This window comes from Grammomys surdaster, unplaced genomic scaffold (genome assembly GCF_004785775.1).
Source record: "Grammomys surdaster isolate TR1022 unplaced genomic scaffold, NIH_TR_1.0 234, whole genome shotgun sequence".
Lineage (NCBI taxonomy): Eukaryota > Metazoa > Chordata > Mammalia > Rodentia > Muridae > Grammomys > Grammomys surdaster.
This window is the reverse complement of record NW_021604679.1, coordinates 749,926-775,319: the sequence shown is the minus strand read 5'-3', so window position 1 is coordinate 775,319 and position 25,394 is coordinate 749,926. Positions and strand designations below refer to the sequence as shown.

At 37.9% G+C, this 25,394-nt stretch overlaps 1 protein-coding gene across 2 annotated transcripts in view; it reads left to right on the top strand.

Moving 5' to 3' along the window:
- Positions 1-25,394, top strand: part of Dennd1b (DENN domain containing 1B) — a 201,219-nt gene that overhangs the window by 44,072 nt on the left and 131,753 nt on the right. For both annotated transcript variants that reach the window (XM_028773787.1, XM_028773786.1), the window contains exon 3: positions 13,715-13,758. In XM_028773787.1, the coding sequence (XP_028629620.1) occupies positions 13,715-13,758 (44 nt within the window). The remainder of the gene's footprint in view (positions 1-13,714; positions 13,759-25,394) is intronic.

Here is a 25,394-nt window from a genome sequence, read left to right as displayed (position 1 = left end):
TCCCTCCCTTCTTCCTTTCCTTCTAGGGTTTGTCTGTGTAGCCTTCACTGTCCTGCAGCTTACTCTGTAGACCAGGTTGGCCTCGAACTCAGAGATCTACCTGCCTATTTCCTATCACCCTTCCATTTTCTTTTAAAATATTTCTTGAGATAGAGGCTTAAAGTTTTTGTTGTCGAGGTCCTTTACATTCTTGGTCAGGTTTATTCCTAGATACTCTCTGAGGCTATTGTGAATAGGAATGTGTCCATTCTTCTGTATGTTGTTGGTATATAGAAAAGCTATTCATTTGTGCAAGCTGGTTCTGTATTCTGCCACGTTAACTTTTGTTTATGTCTTTTACCAACGGTTATTCCTTTCAGTTCTGAAAGTATATGAACATTCCTGTTCATACAGTTTTTGTGTAACACACTCTTAGAGGTTTTGAGTATTTATTCCACTGTTTTTTGTCTTTCATCACGTCTCTGGAAAAGTCTGCTGTCAAACCTATAAATACAGTATTTTTCTTTCTTGGAAGTCTTTAGAAATAGCCATGTCTTATATTTTGTAGTGTCACTGTGATATGTGTCTAGCATCTCACTCTGCAGATTTCTGCCTCATCAGCTTTGGGGAAGTTTTTAATTCTTCTCATTATTTTCTTCTTTCCCATTTCACACATTCCTCTCTTTTGGTCTAATCTTAGAATTCTAAGTAGATTTATGTTACTGTGCTGGTTAATGTTTGTCAACTTTACACGAACTAGAGCCACCTTGGAAGAGGGAACCTCAGTGGAGGAAGTGCCTTTGTCAAGCTGTCCTGTTTGTGTGTGGTGGGGTGTCTTCTTGATTACTGATTGATGAGAGAGTTGGGGTGCAATTCATTGTAGGTAGTGCTACTCTCAGGCGGTGTGGCTGAGCAACCCAGAGGACACAGGCCAGTAATCATCACTGGTTCTTCCAGGGTCTTTGTTTTTGTTTCTGTCCCTGTGCTTCTGGCTCTAGCTCCTGCTCTGGACTTTCTCGATGTTGTACCAGAACCTGTATGATTTCATAAACTCTCTCATCTCCATGTGGCTTTTGTTTAGTATTTTATCATAGCAACAGAGAAACTGACTTAGAAAGTTAACATTCTGTGCTTTATTTTTCTAAAACTTTCCCCTTCCCCTCCCCCTCCTTGTTCCTCTCCTTTTCTCTTCCCCCACCTTCTTTCTTGTCCTTATGTTTTTTTCTCTCCCTGTTCTCTTCCTTACTCCTTCCTCCTTTCTTTGTCTCTTTCTCGATCCTTTCCCTCCTTTTCGCTTTTATCTTTGGGCTCTCTCTCTCTCCTCAGCTTTCATCTTCTTGTGCTTCCTTAACATTGCTGTCATTTATGTCTGTCTCAGTTCACTATATCTCACATCTATTATATATGGTCTATTTAGTCTACCTGCCTGCCTGCCTGCCTGCAAGTTCATTTTTTATAATTAGTATGATTCTGATTCTTATCTCTTCTTTATTTTAAAGTGACTAAAAACTCTTTTATGTATAGGAGTACATTGTACTGCATTACCTTCGTGTGAAAAATGAAAGCCTTTGACCAAAGTTGTGCTTCAACTCATAATATTTAGTGTAATATGAACATTATTTAAATTAATTATGAATAAAATAAACATTGGGATAGGTTAAATTTATATTTCAGAATGATAAAATTATTTCTTGTAACTAGTTCAAAAAGTTAAATATACTGAATATTGTGAATATGTCTTTTAAAGTCATACCTTGTACAAAGAATCATAGACAACTAACACTGCCTTAAAGCATTTCTTCTTACCTTTGAGGGAATCATGATGGTAGATGATGAGGGCATGCTGCATTATTAGCTGGGTCTGTCAGGTTTATATCACAGAGCATCTTTCCACAAGCGAGCTCCTCACTTTTTCTTCTGTGTTCTTGTAAAAACTTTTGTGTTGGCTTTTAATGATTGGTATCTGAAAAATGTCAAAACATTGATTCTCAGTTGTAGTCTCCTTGTCATAGATTAATCAAGATTGAACATCTGTGCAACAGCAATTCTTTCCCTTTTTGTTTGTTGATTTAAAAAAAAAACCTCTCCTGAAGGGCCCTTGGGACAGATGGCCCCTCACTGTTGATGGTTCGATTACCATGATCACCCACAGCTTCAGAGGAGTGCGAAGAAAAGAAATTGCTTTCTTTCTCAAGGTGTTTTCAATTCAATTCTCACCCATTAGCCCTGTTTGGTTAAGTTTGGAATTACTCTATCAGGTGATTGATGAGGGTTTCATTTTATCATAATAGGTCTTGTATAAAAGGAATGGAGCAAGCACAGTGATGTCCCTGATGTGCTGGGTTATGTTTCGTGAGGTTCTTTGAAGTTCTGTTTCTATTGTCCAGTTGGAATTTGCTAATAGATAAGCAAAAAGAGCATCATTATTTTGAGTTATGAAATGAATTTTATATCACTCTAGAAGAAACATTTAGAAAGGCTAGAATTAAATTTTGTTGTATGGTTGCAATGTATACAAGAGTAGGCTGGTTATCCAGATGACTTTAGAATGAGGCCATCAACAAGGGGACATTGAATTGGACTCTATGTGATAATTGCATTTGTGCATTTTTAAGAGAGTGAAAAAAAAAGAAATTAAAAAAAAAAAGAAAAAAAAGAGAGTGAAAAAAATGAGGACATTTTAAAAATTGCTTTAAATATGTATATTTAAAAATAAAGTGATAAATACATGTGTGATCTGTTTTTGCAACTGGTTATAAAAAACATTAAAATAAGGTTTTCACTACTCTGCAATTATATATATAATTTAAACTTATGGTTTTAAATGATAGCCTTATTACTGACATACTGAAATGGTGTTTGAGTACTATTAGTGATTAATAGCCTTTTCTAGGTCTCCTTACACTCAGGTACTGTTGATATGAAATCTGAATTTAGACTTTTTCTTTGAATGAACACTTTAGTATTTGGTTTGCTGAAAATATCTTCTCTTAGACAGTAGTAAAATAATCCCGCTTGTGAATGTCTTTTAAGCCATGGCCCTGTGAGTGAGCAAAGAGCTCTGTTCTGTGGAGTGCAACAGAGCAACAGTAGACACAGACACCTGTGCCTCCCCTGCTGCATTAGTGTCCAGCATGGAGACAAAGGACACACAGCTCTACGTCTGCATGCAGAAAAGGCTGGGTGAGGGCTCTCCTTCATCCAGAAAATCCTAAGATTCTGTCATATCTTAGCATGAACTTTCTCTTGAAAATATGAGTTAACAATGAAAAGAGAGGTCTTGGCTTCATGTCACAGATGTTCTTTGTGTTCGTCTATCCTCCCAGTTATTCAGATGGAACTAACCATTTAAAATAAAAATAAATCATGAAATAAATCATCCTAAGAAATATAGCAAAAAGTATTTCCTCACATAGATAAGAGTGTGGCATATAGAAAGATCCCTCTTGATAATCTAGGTGGTGGAATGCCTGTACATTTACACATACATGAGGGACAGGGAATGTTAACAGACGTGTATGTGTGTATACATGTAAGATTGTAGTCCTCCATGGCTGCACAGCTGCAAATGCCATGTAGCATTTCAATTTTGATATGATTCTTTTCACTGGGACCTAGAAATAGAATTATGATGTTAACATTTATCATCATGATTTATTATTTTCAAAATATTCAGTAGTGTTCATATATATATATATGTATATATATATACATATATATATATATGGAATCATCTCTTAATGTAATTGCTGTGATTGATGATGGCTTTCCTAGTTCTGTGAAGACACTCGGGTAGATGTACATAATAAAAGTACACTAGGGGTTGGAGAGATAGCGCTGAGACTACGACGAGCATGCGCTTCACAAACAGAAGTGTTGGAGTTTGGATTTCAGCACCACATAACAAGCTGGGCATCCTGCAGACACCAGTAACTCCAGCACTGTGGGATCTCACCCCCTCTTCTGGATTCTGTGTGTATATATACACAGAAACAAATCCTCAAAAAATACAGAGGATTCTGAATTACTGACATAGCTTAGAATATTTATAGCTAATATATATTAACTTCCTCAGTGCTAATCCTTGTAAGATGGATGTGGTCTGGTATTAGTTCTAAAGGTGTGATTCTTGTAGGATGAGCAGGATCAGGACCCTATGGAGCGTGTTAGACTCATCCATGCTGGATTAGAAGTTTCATGGATAGGATCCAGCATTCTGGGCTTTAATGAGAGCTTTCCTGTATTTTTTGTTGCACACTGGTGTTAAGAGAATTGCTTACCAGATTCTTACACTTGATCTTAGCCAAAAGGCCGAGAAGCGATTGCTTACCGGATACTTAAGAAGTTAATAAAGTTTTGTATTATTGATATGTTTTACAGTATATATTTCAGTTGTCTTAATATTTGTACACATTTATTGGACAGCTCTGACATCTCAATAGATGTATTCAATGTGTTATGATCAGACCTTGGTAATTGGCATGTCTATCACCTATCATGTGTTAATTTTAAGATAACTTGTTCAAACATCTGACTATATGTTTTATTGGGATTGAATGTTCTCTAATTCAAATGATCAGAAATGAATTTCTTTTATTTTTAATATTGTTTGTGTTCTTAAAATGTGTGATGTTACATAATTCTTAATACTTTTTTGGAGTGGGTGTGTGAATCACAGCTCTGTGTTACTAGATTGTCAGAATGAGTGATATTTGTCCTGTAAAGATTGCCTTGCTGTGGTGCATGCTGGGCAAAATGCAAAACATTGATTGTTCTGATCTTGGGAGCTTCAACATGGCCCTAAATAACTGTGTAGGATGATTTCCTAAACCCTTTGCCATCAGGTTGGATAGAAAGTCACAATAATTATTAGTTTGAAACACTTTGGCAGATTTGACAGAAATTATAGTTTTTACTTTGGTCTATATGCTTATAAATATTCTTACACAATAGCACTTGTACGAGAAGAGCATTTGTGGGACACATTTAGGTCAGCAGATGAGGCTGTTCTTCAGTTGAGCCCAGAGTGGGGGAAGGTGGGTTGATTTTGTGGATTTCAGCATGGTCTCTGGTGGTGACAGAATCATCCCAATGCAGTGAGGAGAAAGTCCACTCCAGGGCCACATCTTGTTATGTTGTTTGTGCTTCCATTTGCTATTATGCTTCTCAGTTGTTTCTAAATAGTCATGCATCTGAAAATATACCTTTTAAAATGCACTTGCATATTTTGGTAAATACATAGTTTGATGGATTTTACCAAAAAAAGTTTACTTCTCATTTGAAGTTAGTATGTGATAACTAATTCATAGTTACAGCTACTCACATATTTAAGTTCTGTTTTCATCAGTTATGACTGACAAACTTAAATGTTGACTCAATCTGCCAGATGTCTCTCCCACATTGCCATGATGGAAAGTCCTAGTCTTCAATGCCATATTAAACCATTACCTAAACTGAATACTTAGCATGAACTACTGGTTCATACCTCCTTGTCCAGTTTGCTTCAGAGAGCTTTCCTACATCATAAATCCTACATCCTCCACATCAATTCCTCAAATTTACTCAGAATTGCACTTCTTACGCCCTCTTCCTATAACAGCAGAAAATGCTCTTATTTCTATTCAAGCTCTAGGTTGTTATCCTGGTTAGGATTCTACTCTTCTCTTGTCCTTTTAAGGGTCTTGTGTCTCTTCTTGGCTAGCTTTCCACTATGTCATTGGTTTCTGTCAGCATGCACAAATACATATTGTTATCAAAGAAAGGGGAGTGTAGCTGAATCTTCTACCTCTGCCTTTGTTCTGTACAGCCTTGTTCATTTGCTTGGACACAAACCTCCTGCCCAGTGCTTATCCCACAGCTTGTCTGTCTGCCTCTCTCCCCTGCCCTGCTGTTCTTCCTGTGGCTTTCTGTCTGTAACTGGCTGTCATTTTGTGGCCAGCACCTTGCTGTGGCTGCAGCACTTGTGAATTTTATTTTCTTTTAAATATTTATTTACATCTCAAATGTTGACCCCCTTCCAAGTTCCTCTCCCATCCCTATTCTTTGCTTCTAAGAGGACACCCCCCCCATTACCCTGGTACACCAAGTCTCTGTAGGATTAGGCTCATCCTCTCCCACTGAGGCCAGACAAGGCAGCCCTCTGCTGCATATGTTTTGGGGGTCTTGGACCAGCCAGTGTAGCTCTTTGGTTGGTGGCTCGGTAACTAGGAGCTCCTAGGGGTCCATGGTAGTTGGCACTGTTGGTCTTCCTATGGGGTTGCTATCCTCTTCCATTCCTTCAATCCTTCCCCTAACTCTTCCATAGGGGTCCCCACTTCCATCCAATGTTTGTCTGTGGGAATCTACATTTGTCTCAGTCAGCTGCTGGGTAGAGCCTCTTAGAGGATAGGTGTGAGGGATTGGTGCCTGCTGGTTGACCATTTTTTCAGTTTCTGCTCCACCTCTGTCTCTGCATTTCTTTTAGACAGGACTAATTTTGGGTCAAAAGTTTTGTAGGTGGGTTGGTGTCCCTATCCCTCAGTCCTGTCTGGCTATTGGGGGTGGTCTCCAAATTGGAAAAGAAGAAGTCAAAGTGTCACTATTTGCAGATGATATGATAGTATACATAAGTGATGGGAAAATTATACCAGAGAAAAAATGCCTTCAGCAAAGTGGGTGGATACAAAATTAACTCAAAATAATGTGTAGCCTTCCTTTATACAAGTGATAAACGGGCTGAGAAAGAAACAGTACCCTTCACAATAGTCACAATAGTCACAAATAATACCTTGGTGTAACTCAAACCAAGCAAGTGAAAGACTAGTATGTTAAGAATTTCAAGTCCCTGAAGAAAGAAATTTAGGAAAATATCAGAAGATGGAAAAATCTCCCTCATTCATGGATTGGCAGGATTAACATAGTGAAAGTAGCCATATTTCCAAAAGCAATCGACAGATTCAACACAATTTTCATCAAACTTCCAGCATGATTCTTCACAGATCTTAAAAGAACAATTCTCAAATTCACATAGAAAAGCCAAAAACCCAGAATAGTCAAAACAATGGAGAACAGTATAAGAACTTCAGGAGGAATCACCATTCCTGACCTAAAGCTATACTACAGAGCAATAGTAATAAAAACTGCATGGTATTGGCACAGAAGCAGACAGGTCAATCAATGGAATCGAATCGAAGACCCAGAGGTAACCCACATACCTAGTGACACTTGATTTTTGAAAAAGAGGCCAAAACCATACAAGGGAACAGAGAGAACATCTTCAACAGTTGGTGCTAGTCTAAATGGATGTAGAATAATGTAAATAGATCCATATTTATCACCCAGCACAAAACTCAAGTCCAAGTGGATCAGGATCAAAGACCTCAATGGAAAGCCAGACACACTGGATCTAATAGAAGAGAAAGTGAGAAACAGCCTTGAACATGTTGGTTGGCACTGGCTGACATGGCTCAGGCGCTAAGGTTAAGAATTAATAAATGGGACCTCATGAAACTGAAAAGATTTAGTAAGGCAAAGGACACTGTCAAAAGGACAAAATGGCAGTCTACAGATTGGGAAAAGATCTTCACTAACCCTTCATCTGACAGAGAGCTAATATCCAAACATATAAAGAACTCAAGGAATTTTGTTTTCTTTATTCATCTCTAAGGGTATGCATGTCCCTTATGCCCAAGCATGGCAGCTGCTCTGTCCTCCCTGGATGTTCTTTCTTCTTTAGTTGCTGGTACTTCTCTTGTCAATCCAGCTTCATCCCCTCATACTCTCTTCCTACTATATTATATTCTTTTTCAAATTTTTATTTTATTTATTTACATTCCACAAGTTGCCCCCTTTTCTGATTCCTCCTCCCTGAGTTCATCATCCCTCCCACAACCCCTCCTCTCCTCTGAGAGGGCGCTCCCCCACCCAGCCAGCACCCCTCTTCTCTGGGGTGATTCAGTTTCTACAGGATTAAGTGCTTTCTTTCCCACTGAGGCCAAGTAAGGCAGTCCTCTTCTACCCGTGTGCCCTCAGACTATGGTTAGTGGTTTAGTCTCTGGAAGCTCCTAGGAGTCCGGGTTAGTTAACACTGTTGTTCCTTTGGGGTTTTATTTCCCCACAGCTCCTCCAGTCCTTCTGTAACTCTTCCATTGGGGTTCCTGACTTCAATCTAATGGTTGGCTGTAAGTATCTGCATTTGTCTCAGCCAGCTGCTAGTTGAGCCTCTCAGAGGACAGCCATGCCAGTCTCCTGTTTGCAAGCACAACATGGCATCAGTAATAGTGTCTGGAGTTTGGTGTGCACGAAAGGGATGGATCCCAAGAAGGGTCAGTCACTTGGTGGCCTTTTTTTTTCAGGTTCTGCTCCATTTTTGGCTCTATTTCCTTTAGACAGGAACAATTCTGGGTCAAAAATTTTGAAGATGGGTGGGTGGTCCCCTGCCTCAACTGGAGGCCATGTATATCTACTGGAGGTGGTCTCTTCAGGTTCCATCTTGCCACTGTTGGGCATTTTGGCTGATGTCATTACCATTGAGTCCTGAGAGCCTCTCCCATCCCTGGTCTCTGAGATTTTCTAGAGGTTCCCCTTGCTCCCCCAAACCACACTGCTACATATTTCAATTCATTCTCCTGGCCCTCTGGGCTTCTCTCCTGTCTCCCACCCCACAATACCTGATCCTGTTCCCCACTTTCCCTCTTCTTCCCCTCTCCCACCCTGGTTCTTCCCTCCCACTTCCTCCCATGATAATTTTGTTTTCCCCTTCTAAGTGGGTTTGAGTTATATACACTTGGGTCTTCCTTCTGGTTACACTTCCCACGGTCTGTGAGTTATATCATGGATTTTCTGAACTTTTTTTTTGCTAATATCCACTTATCAGTGAGTATATGCCATTCATGTCCTTTTGGGTCTGGGTTACCTCACTCAGGATGCTATTTTCTAGTTCCATCCACTTGCCTGCAAAACTCAGGATGTCCTTGTTTTTAACAAGGACACATGTTCCACTATGTTCATTCTATTCTTGATATGGTAAATTTTGCTTACTTTTACAAATGATACTTGGTTTTCTTTTATTCTTCGAGTCATCATACATTCTGTTTTTCCAGTCCATATTCTCTGCTGCCCAAATTATCCACTAGTGATAATTACATTCATTGGGGCTAATATAGCATCAGTTGGCAGGATCTCTTTCTTAGTTAGGAAACACCATGACATTCCATGACCAAAACCAAAAACAAGTTGGAAAGGAAAAGGATTATTTGGCTTACATTTCCACATTGTGGTCCATCATTGAAGGAAGTCGGGGCAGGAGCTCAAACAGGGTAGGAACCTGGAGGCAGGAGCTGATGCAGAGGCCAAGAAGGGTGCTGCTTACTGATTTGCTTCCCTTGGGTTGCTCAGTCTGCTTTTTAAAAATAGAACCCAGGACTACTAATCCAGGGATGGCACCACCCACAATGGGTAGGGCCCTCCCCCACCAATCACTAATTATCAAAATGTTTACCGGCTTATCTACAGCCTGATCTTTAGAGGCATTTTCTTAATGGAGGTTATCATCCCTCAAACGACTCTAGCCTGTGTCATGTTGACATAAACTAGCCAGCAAAGCCTCCACTCATTAAGTCATTCAGTGACTCTAAATTAGGTTACATTTCCTCATGGGCTACTTTAGTCCTTTGTCCTTTTTCCCTCCTTCTCTCCCTCCCTCTTCCTTCACCCTCTTTCTCCTGCCCATCTCTACCCCCCCCCTTTTTTTTCTGCAGGAGTTCTTCTCTTTGTAGTCCTGGCTATCTTAGACTAGACTTAAAGATCTTTACCTGTCTCTGCCTCCCAAATGCTATGTCATTCATAACACACAACCGCGCACGCGCGCGCGCACACACACACACACACACACACACACACACACACACATTTTTGTTTTTTGAGACATAGTCTCTCTGTCCTGGAACTCACTATGTAGACCAGGTTGGTCTCGAACTCACAGAGCTCCCACCTCTGAGGTCTGCTTCCCAAGTGCTGGGAGTAAAGGCATGTGTGACAGCTCGCAGTATCGAGCTCGGGTATAGGCCTGGGGGATTAAAGAAATACTCAGACTCTGGTCATCTGTTGTGAGAGAATGCCAATGCCTTTACTGGGCAGGTTCAATATATACACCAAGCCAGGGAAGGAAAAATACAAACTCAGGAGAAAACAGGAACTCAACTAAAGGGCAATAGTATGTGAAGTGTAAATTCCGTTCCTGGGGCACCATGCCTTAGTCAGGATGTTTTGATCCTAGAGGAACTGCAGAATGTTACTTAATAGACAGCGGCATAGGAAAGGCTCAGCCAGGGCATAGCAGCCCTCCGGGGTCTTACAGGCACGCACCACCATAAGCTACTTATATGTGCTTTCTATTTAATGTTTCTCTTCTCTGTAAATGGTAAGGATCCTGTTTTAACTTCACTATGGTATAGGTGAAAAAATAAACACATTTTCAAAAAAGTGACTCATTTTTATTTAATAACTTTTATTCATTTATTTTCAAAAGACATTTGTTTCTTAGCAGCATTTTTTGAATTTATCAAATGAAGGAATCTTCAAGTTGATTTGAGTTGTCCTATAATAATCTTGCTTATAAAAGAATGCTTTGCACAAAACCTAGACAGTCTTTGACATTTTGTCCACGAATGCTCTGGAGAGTCAGAAGGCAAAGGTTTAGTTTTGAATGAAGTAGGTAGAACTTAGTTAGATGGTCCATAAAGATACTTATTATTGGGAAGAATTTGAGGTTAAGTTCTCCTTACTCTCAGCCAACAAAGCTCCAGTCTTAATTAGCTAGCTGCATAGTGACACTGAGAAGTTCTCAAGTTTGACTCCACTCACCTTGTACATAAACACCATGCTACAATATAAATGAATCAAGCATGGAAAACGCTATAATCAGAAGAGCTCAAGAAACGGCTCAGCAGTTAAGAGCCCTGGCTGTGCTTGTGGAAGATCCCCGTTGGTTCCCAGCACTAACCGTATGGTTCCTGACTGTAATTCCAGTTTCAGGAAATTCCTTCTTTCTTCTTACCTCCTTGGGCACCAGGAACATATGTAGTGCACATACATACACGCAGGCAAAGCATTTATATACATAAAGTAAAAATGAAACAAATTACTCCTCAACCAAAATACAAAGATATTATATTCTATCTTTTTCCAGAAGTATATAGTGTCTGAGTTGTGGTTTTCTAAATCCTTATTTATAAAGAAACTATATATATAAAATTCATCTTTGAATTATTCAGAATCAGAGATTTTATTCATTTATGGAAATTAGGATTTTTTTTAATCCTTTCTTTGGTAGTTTAGTGTAATCCACACTAGTATCTTCAGGTATTTTAATTTTTTCATTAAGGCCTAGAAAATATGAAATGTTGAATCACAGAGTTTGTCTTATTTTCTATTTCAAAAATTATAATTTAAAACCATTGTGCTCATACACAAACAGTAGTTTATTGCTATCTACAAGATTACTGATTTAGTCAAACTTTGTGTACTTATGCTGTGATTCTGTGGGAATGAAGTTCCATGTTCTTCCCGTCAGCAGCAGTGCTTCTAGGTAGGACATGGAGTATCCCTGGACTCGGTGGCTGTGGGAAGAACAGCACAATGTCCCCCATCGCTACTCTACAGCCCCACCCACAGTTCTCATCCCTTCACCCATAAGATCAGCATAAAATTGGCCCTGGCGATCAGGTTGAGGATCTGAAGATAATCCTCAGGGAAGAGAAAACTCATGCTTTGTTTGAAGTAGTAAAATTGGATTATTTTTCTCAGGTCTTTTGTTCCTTTGCAGTACACTGAAAGGTTGCTATAAATTTGTAGTTGGAATATAACCACATAAGCAGTAACTAAATTAATCCATTTCTAATATGAACGCACAGGATTCTAATACTGTTTTGCATGCTGCTGAAGGATGAGATTATTTTAATGGAAATAAATAGGATATTTTCCACTAGATGTTTAATCCAATAAACCTTTCCATACAGTCATTTGTTTCACTTCTGTGAAAGTATAGTATATAGAGAAAAAGGACGAGCAAGGGGTGTGTGAAAGCGAGCAGCTAAAGCGTACTCAGCGGAGTGCAGCCACAGTCAAGTGCACCGCCTGTGAAGATGCGGTGGATAGAGAGGGATGCTGTGTCTGCTCTGAAGCCCGTTCTGTGCTTTGTCACTAGCCTGCTTTTGTGTGACGATCTGTTTTTATTACCATCGATTGACTGTCTTACTTTATTCATGAAAATTCTCCTGCATATTTTTGTTTTATAACATTCAAATCTTAACAGCCCTTAGTTTTGGTAAAAGTACTACATAAACGTATACAACTTGGGAATGTAATTATCTACGGGATCTGCAAAATAATTCTGCCTGAGGGTTTTCAGCTGATCTTGGATGTTTTTTCACATGAATTTCAGAAATGCAAGCGTTTGCTTTATGTGGATGATGATGAATGATTGATGTTTGTCTTTGCAAAATTTTCATAAATTTCTACTATATTGTTTTATACAAGATGTCTTACATGGCCTATTTACATTGCTTTATGTGGAAAAATTTAATTCCTTAGTTATTATTAGTTTAAAATTTTTGTGGACAGCATGGTTTGTTTGTTTGAAAGTTAAAATCTTAGAAAAACAACCCCACTGAACTTACAAGTGCAAGCATTATATTAGACAGTGAATGCTTAAAGTGTTGCTACCTGTTTAATGGATTTTAGAATTAATGGTTAAGAAATTCTGCACCCTGATTTTTATTTTTAAAAATGTACTGTAAAATGGTGGTAGTTGTGAAGTAGAGCTGTAGGTGTCCACTAACTGGATACACAGAGTAGAGGCAGTCTTTGGGCCACCGAGTCCTTTACTTGGAGTGGAGTTTAGATTTTGTCAGACTGGCAGCACTTGGCGTGTTAGTTTTATCAGCAGCCTTTTCCAGAAATACTACTAACCCATTTCAGTGACCCTTTAAAATCTCATTTGAAATGTTCAGCTTTATTTTTTTGGGTAGAATTAAGAACATGGTCAAAATATTTATTAGAGCCAATTAAAGCCAACAATACTATCCTTTGCCACCTTTAAAAAGGGGACTTTAGAAATTTGAAAATAAACAACTTGTGTGAACATTATAAAGCTGTTGACTTGTTATACTGTATCTAGACATTAATATACATGTAAATTATATTTTATTTCTTAAAATATATTTGCAAAATGAAGTTTATTTTTAAAAAGCTGTCTTAAATCTGCCTAGTAGCTTGTGTATTAATTAAATATTACTTTAGAGTTTAAATATGAGAGTTTAAAACTGATATAGAGCTGATCAGACATTCTTAATTGGGATGTAAAATGGAATTTTAGGACAATTTGCTTTGGTTTAGTCTCTGAGGCTGTGTTTATTATTATTATTATACTTTCATATTTTTATTTCAATCCAATCTAGTGTTTTTATAAGTGGTTATATTGAAAATGCATTGTTTAGAACCTTAAAATCAGAGTCATGCAACTAAATAGCTTACTAAAAGGAATGGTTTTTTAATAATTTGATTGAGTTATAAATTTTATTTGACTCTCTTTCTAAGATTATTTAAACCCAATGTCAAAATATTTAATTTTATAAAAATAGAGAAATGAATTACAATTGTGTTAAAAAAATCAGAATTGATCATTATAAGAATATTAGCAAAATTGCTAATAAACATCTTCCAATTTTTCTTAATAATATATGTCAATTGTTTGCAGATCCTGTGGTATTGTGGAAATTCCCAGAGGACTTTGGAGACCAGGTTGGAAACATAATTTAAAAACATTTTAAGTTGAAATATCACATTATTACTGTATACTACTGGTACTGTATATGAATAGCTGCAATTATTTTTTTCTTGATCAACTTGGAGAAAGAAATTGTGGAAGAGTTTTTAGAAGTGATCAAATGGGTATTAACTTTGTAGACCAGGCTGGCCTTGAATTCACACAGATCCTGCTTTGTCTGTCTCCAGAGTGCTGGAACTAAAGTTGTGTACCGCCACACAGAGCATCCTCAGGGTCTTTAAACATTTTTTATTATCATTTATTCATTATGTGGAACACTAGGTTTCATTATGACATTTCAAACATATGTAAATACGCTTTGAGGATCTCCAGTCCCCTGTTGTCATAGCCTGCTCCGTCATCCACTCGTCCCAGGTCTACCCCCAATGACTCCTTCTCCTCTCGCATGTGATTTCTGTTGTCTTTAACTACTGTTAATATAAACATAATATAAATATGTAAATATAAACCTACTGAGTCAAGTTAGTGTTGCTCACATGTGTGTTTTTAGGGCTGACCAGTTGGGATTGCATCACAGATCAAGGGACTCATCCCTGGGGAAGGTTGAGTCTCTCTCTTAGAGGTCCTTAGTTGCCTATAGCTCTAAATCTAGTGGTGGGGCTTTAGGAGAGTTGGATCATCCACATTGGCATGCTGACCTCATTTTCCTGGACCAGCTCTTATTTGGACTACCATGTTGCTAAGATTTCTCCTTAATCTTAAACGCCAGCTTGGAAGTTAGTTCTAAGGCTTCTTTGAGTTTCTATGGCAACCTGTGTATGATCTTGTAGCCCCTGTTAGATACCTCAAGTCTTTCCTGTTTCCTACTTCACTGTCTCTCATTTTTTCCCTGGTTTCCACATGTCATGGTGGCTGGCACATAATAAAGTGTGAATAAATGTTTGGGTTGCTGAGTGAGTAACATATTAAAGGAAGTTGAGTAAACTCATGAGATCAAGTTATCTTGACCACAGTGGGAACAGGTAACTAATGTTCTAGGAAGGCTAGTCCAGGAGCTCTGTGTAAGCTTCAGTTTAGAAAGGTGTCAAGGGCTATGGTAAGTATGGTGGAGTTTCATTAAAGTGCGAGTAAATGATACAGCTCGATGGGGAGTTTGCAGCTTGAAGGTTAGAGTGCTCATCACTGACTCATGACAAGTTCCTGACCAGGTTCCTTCTTTCATTTCCATAGAATAACATTGCTCTTAGAAATGCTGTTGGAAAAGGGCACACACTACAGTCACTGTCATCATGTCAATAAGTTAGTAACATGCCATTCATTAGCAAGCCCTGTAGGAAGTATTTGGAAAGTTTAAATTATGTTAAGTTTATCATAGGAAAAGAAATACTTTCATGTATGCATTTCGGCTGTATCTTTTTGAGGCTTTCTAACGTGGAGGCTGCTAGCTAGCTGCCTGCCAGTCAAAATCTGTTACTTCACAGTCTTTTATGTTCAACCAAGTGTAGCTGTCTTACTGTGTGGTTTAGAAGGAATGCTTCTTAAGCATGTGACGGTTTACAGTTGTATTTATTCATTCATTTTTCTCTCCCTGTTTGATTTAAAAGGGATTTGGATAATGCAAAGATTTTCATGATTAAAACTGAGCAGCATTGGTATCTGAGTATTTTGTAATTTTATTTAGTTGTGTGAAGATTTTTATTTATGACGATCTAAATTATTCAGAAATAATTTATTGATTCTAGTATTAGGAAATGATCAGAAACAGTTATGGACTATTAAATTAATTTTAAAAACTGAGTGTTTTAAGATAAACCAGTTATCGATATGAAAGGAAAGTTTATTTCACTACTCTTATGAGAATGTATATGCATACACATATGCATATATGTTTCCGTGTATACATATGACAAATTGGTTAATTTTTAAGGATATTAGGATTTGAGAATGATATGATAATGAGAATGATTTGATAATGAGAATGGATAAATATAAAAATTTCAATTGTATTTAAAATTTTACTTTGTTTCATATTCCAAACATTTTGAAACTATTTTAGTAACCTTAAAATGCCAATTCTGTCTTGTCAGTATGCTTTTGGTAGGAATATACAGTGTTATGTTCTTGCTATGCTGCTGTGTCTCAAGAAGAGAACCAGATTGTCAACTCTTATAAGGAGATTTATTTCCTCTGCCAGTAAAATGTTAGAGAATTTAATATAAAACATGATCACACTCTTGTTTTACAGTATATTTGTTTTATTCTGAATTGTTGAAATTAAAATTTTCATTGCCAACTATAGGAAGCTAATTTCGAAAGACAATGATATTTTCTATATTTGGTTTTATTGATTAGGTATTTGCTGGCACAAATTGTGCTTTCACAAATTTGCAGTGAAAAAGTATTTAAGAAACATTTGAAGCCCTGTAAAAATGACATAACTGCTCTGCTGAAGAGTGAAAAGTTTCATTTTAGTGAGTGTCTAGAGGTAGGATCTTTATTCTTACATCAGTGAAATTATTATAACTCTGCAAATTATTTAGTCCAGATAGGAAGGCCTCACTGTGCCCTGCAGCCTATGCGAATAAAGTCATGTGTGATGCAGGTGGAAATATATACAAGTTTCTTACAGAAACATTTTTGTCAGCAAAAGTAAAGGTAGGCTTTAGTTCTGTGTGTGAGAGATGCAGAGTGGGCAAACGACTTTTCCAGAGTGAGGTCATCCTCCCAAACAGATTGAGCAGTGTGCAGTCCTGTGTGGAGGGCTGGTCAGTGTGTTTGGAACTCTACATTTAAGTTTTCATTTAAAATGAAAGAAGGTGGCGATGGTTGAATCTGAAAAGATGGAAACACAGTAAGATACCTAGATGGACTTGATGGAGATAATGACTCTTCAGACTGACATAAACGCCTTGGTTCACATGGACTGTGGTACTGTAATCAAGCTTGCTTATATCTGCATGCTGCTTTAAAAATGAGTCTTAAGAAAATTCTGTAGGTTTAAGTTGCATTGGGGAAGAGTTGAGTCCCCACTAACTGATTTCACCCTTCTGTATTTGATGATTGTTTGCTCCTTTCTCAGTGCATCCTTGGTAGGTATGCTTTTGAGAAGAATAAGGTTGCTCATTGGTATTTAAAGTTTCTGCCTGAAATACAGTTCAGAGAGCAAGTGATGGGAAGATACTTTATATTAAAAAATTTAGATTTAAAAATAATCTCTATCAGCTAAAAATACTGAACTTGGTCAACATATGGTACTAGCTACCCTCATGCCTACCAGCTCTTTTGTTATCTTGTTATTGTTACAGGGCTTAATGACAGTTGTAAGCCATAGTTGGGGATGTGGGGGTTAGTCCTCCCTGGGGAGAAGAGGAGGAAACTGCAGTGTGGATTATGGAAATATGGATTGATCTCAAAAGAAACCTCCTTTTAAAGAAAGGGACTCACTCAAAGAAAAGCTCAGAGAAACTGGTGAAAAGATGATGGAATATGATGTAAAAATGATCACTCGAAGTCTTCCTTTCATTCCCAGCTGCTGCATTTTGGAGAAAAGAAACACATTTGTATATTAAGGGAGAACTAAGAGAGCCAGATGAATGGCATTATTTATTAGGTATATTTTCATGTTGATTCAGATAAATTATGTGCATTTTAATAGATTTTACATATGCCAGACATTTTAAATTGTGAAAAGTATAATGTTAGGATGCTTAATGTGAACATTTCAAGGAGACCACTAATTTTGGCCCTTTTTATATAGACCTATTTGCAAACATCAGCTTCTGGGTTCTTATATAATATGTTGACTTCTTTAACTGCTTGTACTAGCGAATATTTTATTTAAAATGTGAATTGTTTTCTTTCCATATTATCCAAATATTATACAATTTGATGTTTATCTCATTATGTTTTATCCATGATTATATCTTATTTTGATTTATACTGAATAATAAAACATACATTTATCCTAAGCCTGCTTGCCTAGATTAAGTAACACTAAGTTCTAACAGTCATGTTTTACAAAACATAGACACAAGGATTCATGTAGCGTTACTTAGCTTTTGATATACTTGTACACAAAGAAAATCAAGCTTGTGAATTTTGAAATTCAAAACTAGTGGAGAATTAGCCTTTAAGTGTAGGACAGAGGCATCTGGAAGTGTAGGAAGACCACAGCTTTAAGGTCAAATGTTTCCCGTTTAACTATCCTAGATAGTCTACTGCAGGTAGGAGGAGGATGTAACTCCTCAGGCAAGGGTGACGTTATAGAATTCACTAGTGAAAATAAACCTAGGAATAAGGTTTAAGGACAAGGATCTCAGAGATACTTACTTCTCCAGAGCCCTCCATAGTGAAAAGGGTTACTTTGATAACCTTACCTGTTATGGCTTTTTATAGCTATTTCTATTCTGTAAGAGATGGGTAATATACTAACTTTTATGTTTTATGACTCCTGATGGCCATCTTGGGCCATTTAATGGTTTGCATTGTAAACTGAAGAATTAAAAAAGCTTCTTTTGGATTATTGATCAAATTAACTCAAGAAGAAAATTTTGACTAGATTATTGATCAGGTAGGGAATAAGGAGGGAGAAGAATTGTGTTATATATAGCTCCAAGTATTAAGATTTAGGGAATGGAAGAACTCACAAGAATTTAAGGCACAAGATCTGGTTTAAACAACTACCAGAGAGTTAGTGTGAAATATGTGAACTTGGTGTTAAGAATACAAAAGTAACTGGTCTGGTGGATGCCGAACTTTGTGCTTATGCTTCCTGGTCTTAGTGTAAAAGAAATAAATAACGATAAAGGACGTTTAAGTAAAGTGTTTCCACATGCTTCATTTATGACCCTAGGAAGTAACTTAAGGCTAGGAACATCATTCAGACATGGTGACTTCTTTGACTGCCATTGTAGTTGTTCTAACTGCACTAAGGAAGACTCATATAGACAACAGGAAGGGTGTGTCTGCATTTTTCTGTGGCATCTTTGTTGTGTAGGAATAAGTACATGAGATCTACCTACTGTATGCCGTTCATGATATTGTGACCCTGAGCAAAATATTTAGTAGACCTCTGGAACTTACTCAGCTTGCACAACTGAATGTTACACTATCTTTGGTGAGCACCATCTATTTTGTGCTTCTGCGAACCTTGCCATTTTAGAGGCTTCTTTGAATTTTCTGAAAGATGTTTATTTCACTTAGCATGATTGTCCTCAGAGTCAATCTATGATCTTTCATGATAGGAACAATTTAGAATAAGAACCACACAGTATTAAATGAGGTGAAAACTTTCTTAGTACTAGAGACTAAGGGGGCAACATAGACAGACATGGGGAAGGACCACACTGGCCTATGGCCAACATTCACAACCTGACCTAAGATAAGACCAGATTTTGTGCAGTAGTCCACAGGGGACTTTTCTGAGGTCAGGGCCAGCATTCATGAAGGATCACCTACAGATATTACCATTACCTGTGGCCTGACCTCAAAAAGGAATGCCCAGGTATGTAAGAGACATCAGTGAGCCCCAGAAAGGAATTCTTGAAGACTTGAGGCGGGAATTTGTTTAGAAGCTGGATTGTATTAGAACTCTATATCCTTACTGAGCCCCTCTTCGCTTCTATCCTTTATTTAAATACCCAGTTTCAGTTTACCAGGCTAGCTCTATCCTGCTCTGTTGTAGCCTGCCGTCTAGCTCCTTTATTCTTTATCATTTTCCTTTGGCCATCTCAAAGAACTCAGGCTGGCAGGATTTGTATAGCTTGCAGGTTGTTGAGATTCAGAGCAGTCTTGTTATATTAACTTACTGAATTTAAAATTTTTTTTGAGAGTTTCAAATATATATCCAATGAAAGACGATATGTAAATCCACTTTCCTTCCTCTAGAGTGCACCACCTCTAACTTTTATTTTTTTTTGCTTTGGCCAGCTCATTAAGTTGAGCTGCCATTTGTGCATGTGCATGAGGCAGTCACAGGAGCATAGCATCTACTAGTCAGTGGTCACAACCTCAATAAAGGGTGATTCTCCATCCCCAAGCCACTATGTATTGCCAATAGCATCTCAGTAAGAGACGGGGCCTGTGGTAACCACAGCTGCTGTGAACTCATGAGAGTGATAGACATGTTACATCCAGAAGACAGTATTTCATAGCATTTCTTCCCATTCTTAGGCTTTTATGCTCTCTCTGCCTCCTTTTCCACTGTGTTTCCTGAGCTTTGGTGCATGCGTGCGTGCGTGCGTGCGTGCGTGCGTGCGTGCGTGTGTGCGTGTGTGTGCGTGCGTGTGCGTGCGTGTGCGTGCGTGTGTGTGCGTGTGTGTGTGTGTGTGTGTGTGTGTGTGTGTGTGTGTACAGCTATCCCATTAGGGTTGAACACTCAGTTTCTTATGCTTAATACTTTGATCAGTAACTTCAGTCCACTGCAAAAAGAAGCTCTGTAAACAAGCTTAAGAACAGCACTAGTCTGTGAATATAAATATTTAGAAGACAGTTTGACTATCCATGACAGCATGACTATCCAGCAGAATAGAAATAGCAGGCTCTACCTTTGGGCCTATCACCTTTATAGCCATAAGCTGTTTTGATCAGGATTATAGTACCAGCCATGAAATTCCCTCCTGTAGAGTAGGCCTCATATCCAACCAAAAAGCAGTTAGTTGTCCCATAACAGTAGTGCCAGCATTAGATTACTGAGCCCCGCATACCTGGAAGGTCAGTGTCGCATCGCGCATGTCCAGTACTTGATAAGACCATTAATGTTTTTTTTTTTTTTTTTTTTTTTTTTTTTTTTTACCCAGAAGGCTGGCTGCATAGCACATTCCAGCATCATGAAAGCTAGCCAATAGGGAGGCATTTCCTGGTCTGTTTGAGCCTGACTTCTCGATCTCCTACAGCCAATGGATATGGTGTCTTTAAGAGTAGGGCCTTTCTGTGTAGTTATGTTGGGTAACCAAGGACAATGGCCATAAACAGTGTTCTTTTGGAGGCTTGTGGGGATTCCCTGGCCAATGACTAGTAGGAAATATTCCATTTCTGGCCCTGTGGCTTTTATTTAATAACCCATGTCTCCTGGAGCACTATTGTCCACCCATGCAAGGTGAACCTTGTGAACCTCCTTTGTAAAAAGTTGTAGTTTGAAACTACCTTATTCTGCACAGGCTTTCTTTAATATGTCCTTAGTTTTGGTTGTCACACCTGACATCTCTTCCTCTTGCTCATCCCGTCTCCATCCCCAGTTAATCCTTTAACTTCCCTCCTTTATTTCACATGTATTTTACTATACCTCCAATTATTCTTGGATTGCAGTTTTTTAACTTGTCCCTTTACTCCCCTTTCAGTGTAAACTGCCTCCCGTCTAACACGCCTTGTCAATACCTCCCCTCTTCTCTTTTTCTCCTGTATGTTTCCCTCCTACTGTTGAGGTCTGAACATATGTGTTTTCTGAGATCAGTTGAGAGAAGTCAGGGTACAAATATATTTATTTGTAGACTAATGTACTTTCTTATTGGCACAGTGCTAATTTCTAGTCTTACTCTGTTTTTCTTTTCCTTTTTGCTTCCCACTCATTCATAGTAACTAATGTATTCCTGTATGCTTCAGTCTTATCAACATTCCTGTACTTCACAAATGATTAGCTTTTAAGTGAGATTATTTTTGACTACTACTGTGTTTTCGTAATGGTCTATCCATTGATAGTAATTGTTTTGAAGACAGTAGTCTCTCACAATAATATTGGCATTCCAAATAGTGTAGCAGGAAAAAAGAGATACCTCAATGCCTCTACAATCTCGATTCTCTTGAACATTGCAAACATTTCACTATATAAGCGTGATTAAAAACAGTCTAGCCAGTGGCATAACCCCAAGGAACCAAGTCTCAGTGCAAATAACACACAATATGAACACTCACACTCAATACTGCTCCTCTTAAATTTACTAACCCCACAGTAATGGCTTCTAGTGGAAATGTCAAGATGAAATCTCAGGCAAATAATTCAGAAGAAATCAAAGAGAATACATACAAATGGGCTAACACATACATTGAGATACACATAGACACAGACACAGACACACACACACACACACACACACACACAGAAATCAAAGAGGACAGAAGAAACAAATATTATATGACAGCACAGCAGTTTATGTAACAAGGAAGTCAGTACAGGATCTGAAAATAGGACTCTGCAAAGCAACAGAAACATGGAAGAAAAACCAAACTGAAAAACTGGAAACAAAAACTCCATTAAGTCATGGGAAACCCCAACAATAGAATGATCACAGTGAGCACAGAACGTTAAAACTTGAAGACTAAGTAGAGGAATTGTAGCATACACATAATGACAAAAGATAAATTAATAAAGCGTGAACTGGCCCCACTTGATATGTGTTACTTATGGAAAGAACAAATCTAGGAGTTATGGACATAGAAAAGAAATATTTAATGCTAAAGAGAAACAATACATTTGGGTAAAATCATTGCAGAATATTTTCCAAATATAATTACAGGGGCTTTTAAAAACAATAGACAGACAAGGGCACTAAACAACCTCTCCACATTGTATTGTAGTTAAAACTGTAAATACACAGAATGAAGAAAGTGTAGGGAGAGTTTCAGATAAAGCCATCACATGAAATGACAGTCCCAACAGTAACAGCTGATTTGGCAGCAGAAACTCTTTTTTTTTTTCAAAAAAGTTACTCATTTTTATTTAATAATTTTTTAAAAATTTTTATTAGATGTTTTATTTACATTTCCTATGTTGTCCCCTTACCCCATCCCTCACCCACCCAGGAACCCCCAATCCCCTCACCCCTCCTCCTTCTTCTCTGTGGATGTAACCTCTATCTACCCCCCCCACTCCCACCTCCCCACTCTCAAAATTCCCACCCCCTGGGGCATCCAGCCTTCATGTGGTCAAGGTTCTCTTCTTCCACCTATGCCCAGCAGGGCCCTCCACTCTTACATATTCAACTGAAGCAGCAGCAGAAACTCTTAAATTCATAAAGTCTTGGGCGATGTATTCGAAATCCTTAAAGAAGCACATAACCAAGACTACCTCACCGTCCAAAAAAACCCCATCTGTTATCCTTGAAGAAGAATTATTTTTTCCTGATAACAGACTATGAATTCATGACTTATAAGCTGTCTTCAAATATCTAAAATACATGAAGTACTCCTTTAAACTGAAAAGATAAGCATACTCAGAAGCTGGAGGAATTCTAAAGCATGCTAGAATAAGTAGTTAAGCTCATGAGGAAAGGCAATGCACAAAATTTAATAAAGCCAACAGTGTGATGAGCACTAATATATACCTTTTAATAATTCTGAATATCAGCAGTCTCGGCACAAACTAGCAGGTTGGTTGAGAACACAGGATCCATCTTTCTGTTGCTCTGAGAAGTGTGGCTCACCATCAAAGGCTGAGGCTGCCCTAGGACGAAAAGGTTGAAAAGGTTATTTCAGTCCAGTCAGTGGAGCTAGCAAGCAAATAGGTAAGTGTTCTGCTCCTTGACAGATACACTTCAAACTCAATTCAGGAGGCATGAAGACAGCTACTTTGTGCTTTTTTAGGGAGATATTTTATCAGGAAGACTTTAGAATTTTCTTTATCAAAGTGTTTATATTTTTTGAGAACTTCATATTTGAGTACTGTCTTTAAATCATTTCCCTCATTCTTCCTTTTCTAACCCTTCCTCCAACTACCTCACAAATTATTTTTTCTTTATTATTACATATGTTAATATAAATCTATAAATACAATCTGCTGATTCCTTTTAGTGTAGATCATATGTTATATTTTTTGAGACTGACCACTTGATACTGAATAACAAATTAGAAGCCTCATCTGAAGGGAAGCATGCTTCTTCTCTTAGAATTTATTTCCTGACTGTAGCTCTTCATCTAGGCATAGTAGGGCATTGTGGGAGTTCTTCCATCCACACTGGCATGTCCACTGGTGTTAATCATTGTTCAGGACTGGTTTGGGCCACCACTTTGTTGAGATTTTGTAGGTTCAGCTTTCCTGTCATATAAAGAAAACATAATCTTACAATTGTTCTGCCTCCTGTTCTATGATGTTCCCTGAGCCTTAGGTGTAAGGAGTATGTTGTAGTTGTAACACTTGGGGCTGACACCCACAGTTGGTTGTTTTCTGCATTTTGAGTAGTTGTGGATTTCTGTAATAACCTGAGATTCTTCTCCTTCATTTTACCTTCTCCGTAATTTGAAGGTTTGGACTTTTTATGATGTCTCACAATTTCTACATCGCCTTTCCCATGCTTAAAGTTTTCTTTTCTTTTTTTTTTTGTTTTTGCTTATTGGTCAAATTCTTCTACTTTATTTCCAAGTCTTGATGTTGTTCTATTTGATACACTCTACTTTCCCCTTGAGGTTTTAGTTGGGTTATTGACTTTTTCAATTCTATCTTCATTTCTGGTTGAGTTCTTGTCAGCGTTTCTGTCTCTACTGAATTCAGGTTCCAAATGCTGGTTGTCCTTGTCATCTTATTCAGCCTCATGTTTGTGTTTTCTTGGTCAAGTTTTCAGTCTTCACATACTCAGTGTTGACTTTGGACTAGAGAAATGGGGGTGTGCACCTGTGCAATCCTCACACACTCAGGCATAGCTCAGGTAGCACAGCTTACATGTGAGGCCAAACAGATCCAGTTGTTTGGACCATTGCCATGCTTTCCCTCCTAACACACACTGAATTGGAATCCCTCCTTTCCTCTACTCCAAAATCAACACTGAATGTGCAAAGGATTACTTATCAGTTCTTCATACCCAGTCTGAAATCAAACGAAAATTGAACAAGACAAAGGTGGAGTTTATTTTCGTTCTTTATGCAACACAATATTCAAATTCTTAGCAAGAGTAAGGACAGAAGAGAAAGAAATAAAAATGATACAAGTATAAAAGGAAGAAGTCAATGTGTCCTTATTTGCAAGAGATTAGCTTTTACATAAGAGAGCAAAAGACTCCACCAGAAAATTCTTAGATTTCATGAACAATGTCAACAAGATGGCAGGACACAATGAAAAATCAATAGTCAAAGTATACCAATAGTAAACATCTAAGAAAGAGCCCATGGACATGTTCCATTAGCTGTAGTTATGCCAGATAGGTAGACTACCTTGGAGTATATCTGCCTCATGAAGTGAAAGACATATGCAATTAAAACTTATATCTAGCTAGACTTTGTGGCACATGTCTTTAATCCAGGCACTCTGGAGACAGTGACAGGTAGAGTTCAATGTTAGATTTGTCTACACAGTAAGACTTTATCTTAAACCAAAACCTAAACCAAAACAGCAGCAGCAGCAGCAACAAATCCTTTAAAATAAAAAGTTGAAGAACATACTAAAAATGGAAAGACATTCCATACTCCTGGATTGGAAAAGAGCAATGTGATGAACATAGATATCTCAACAGAAGTAATCTAAAGATTCAATGCAAACCTCATTTTACAAAACTCCTTTGAAATTGCGTTTCGCCCCAGTCAGTATGGTATTCAATAAGGAAGCAAATGACAACATATGTTGTTGAGAGTGGGGGCGGGGGTGGACAAAAGGCAAACCTTTCTATTGTGTTTGTGGGAATGTAATGTTGGTGGTCACTATGTAAGTCAGTATGGAGGCTTTTTAAAA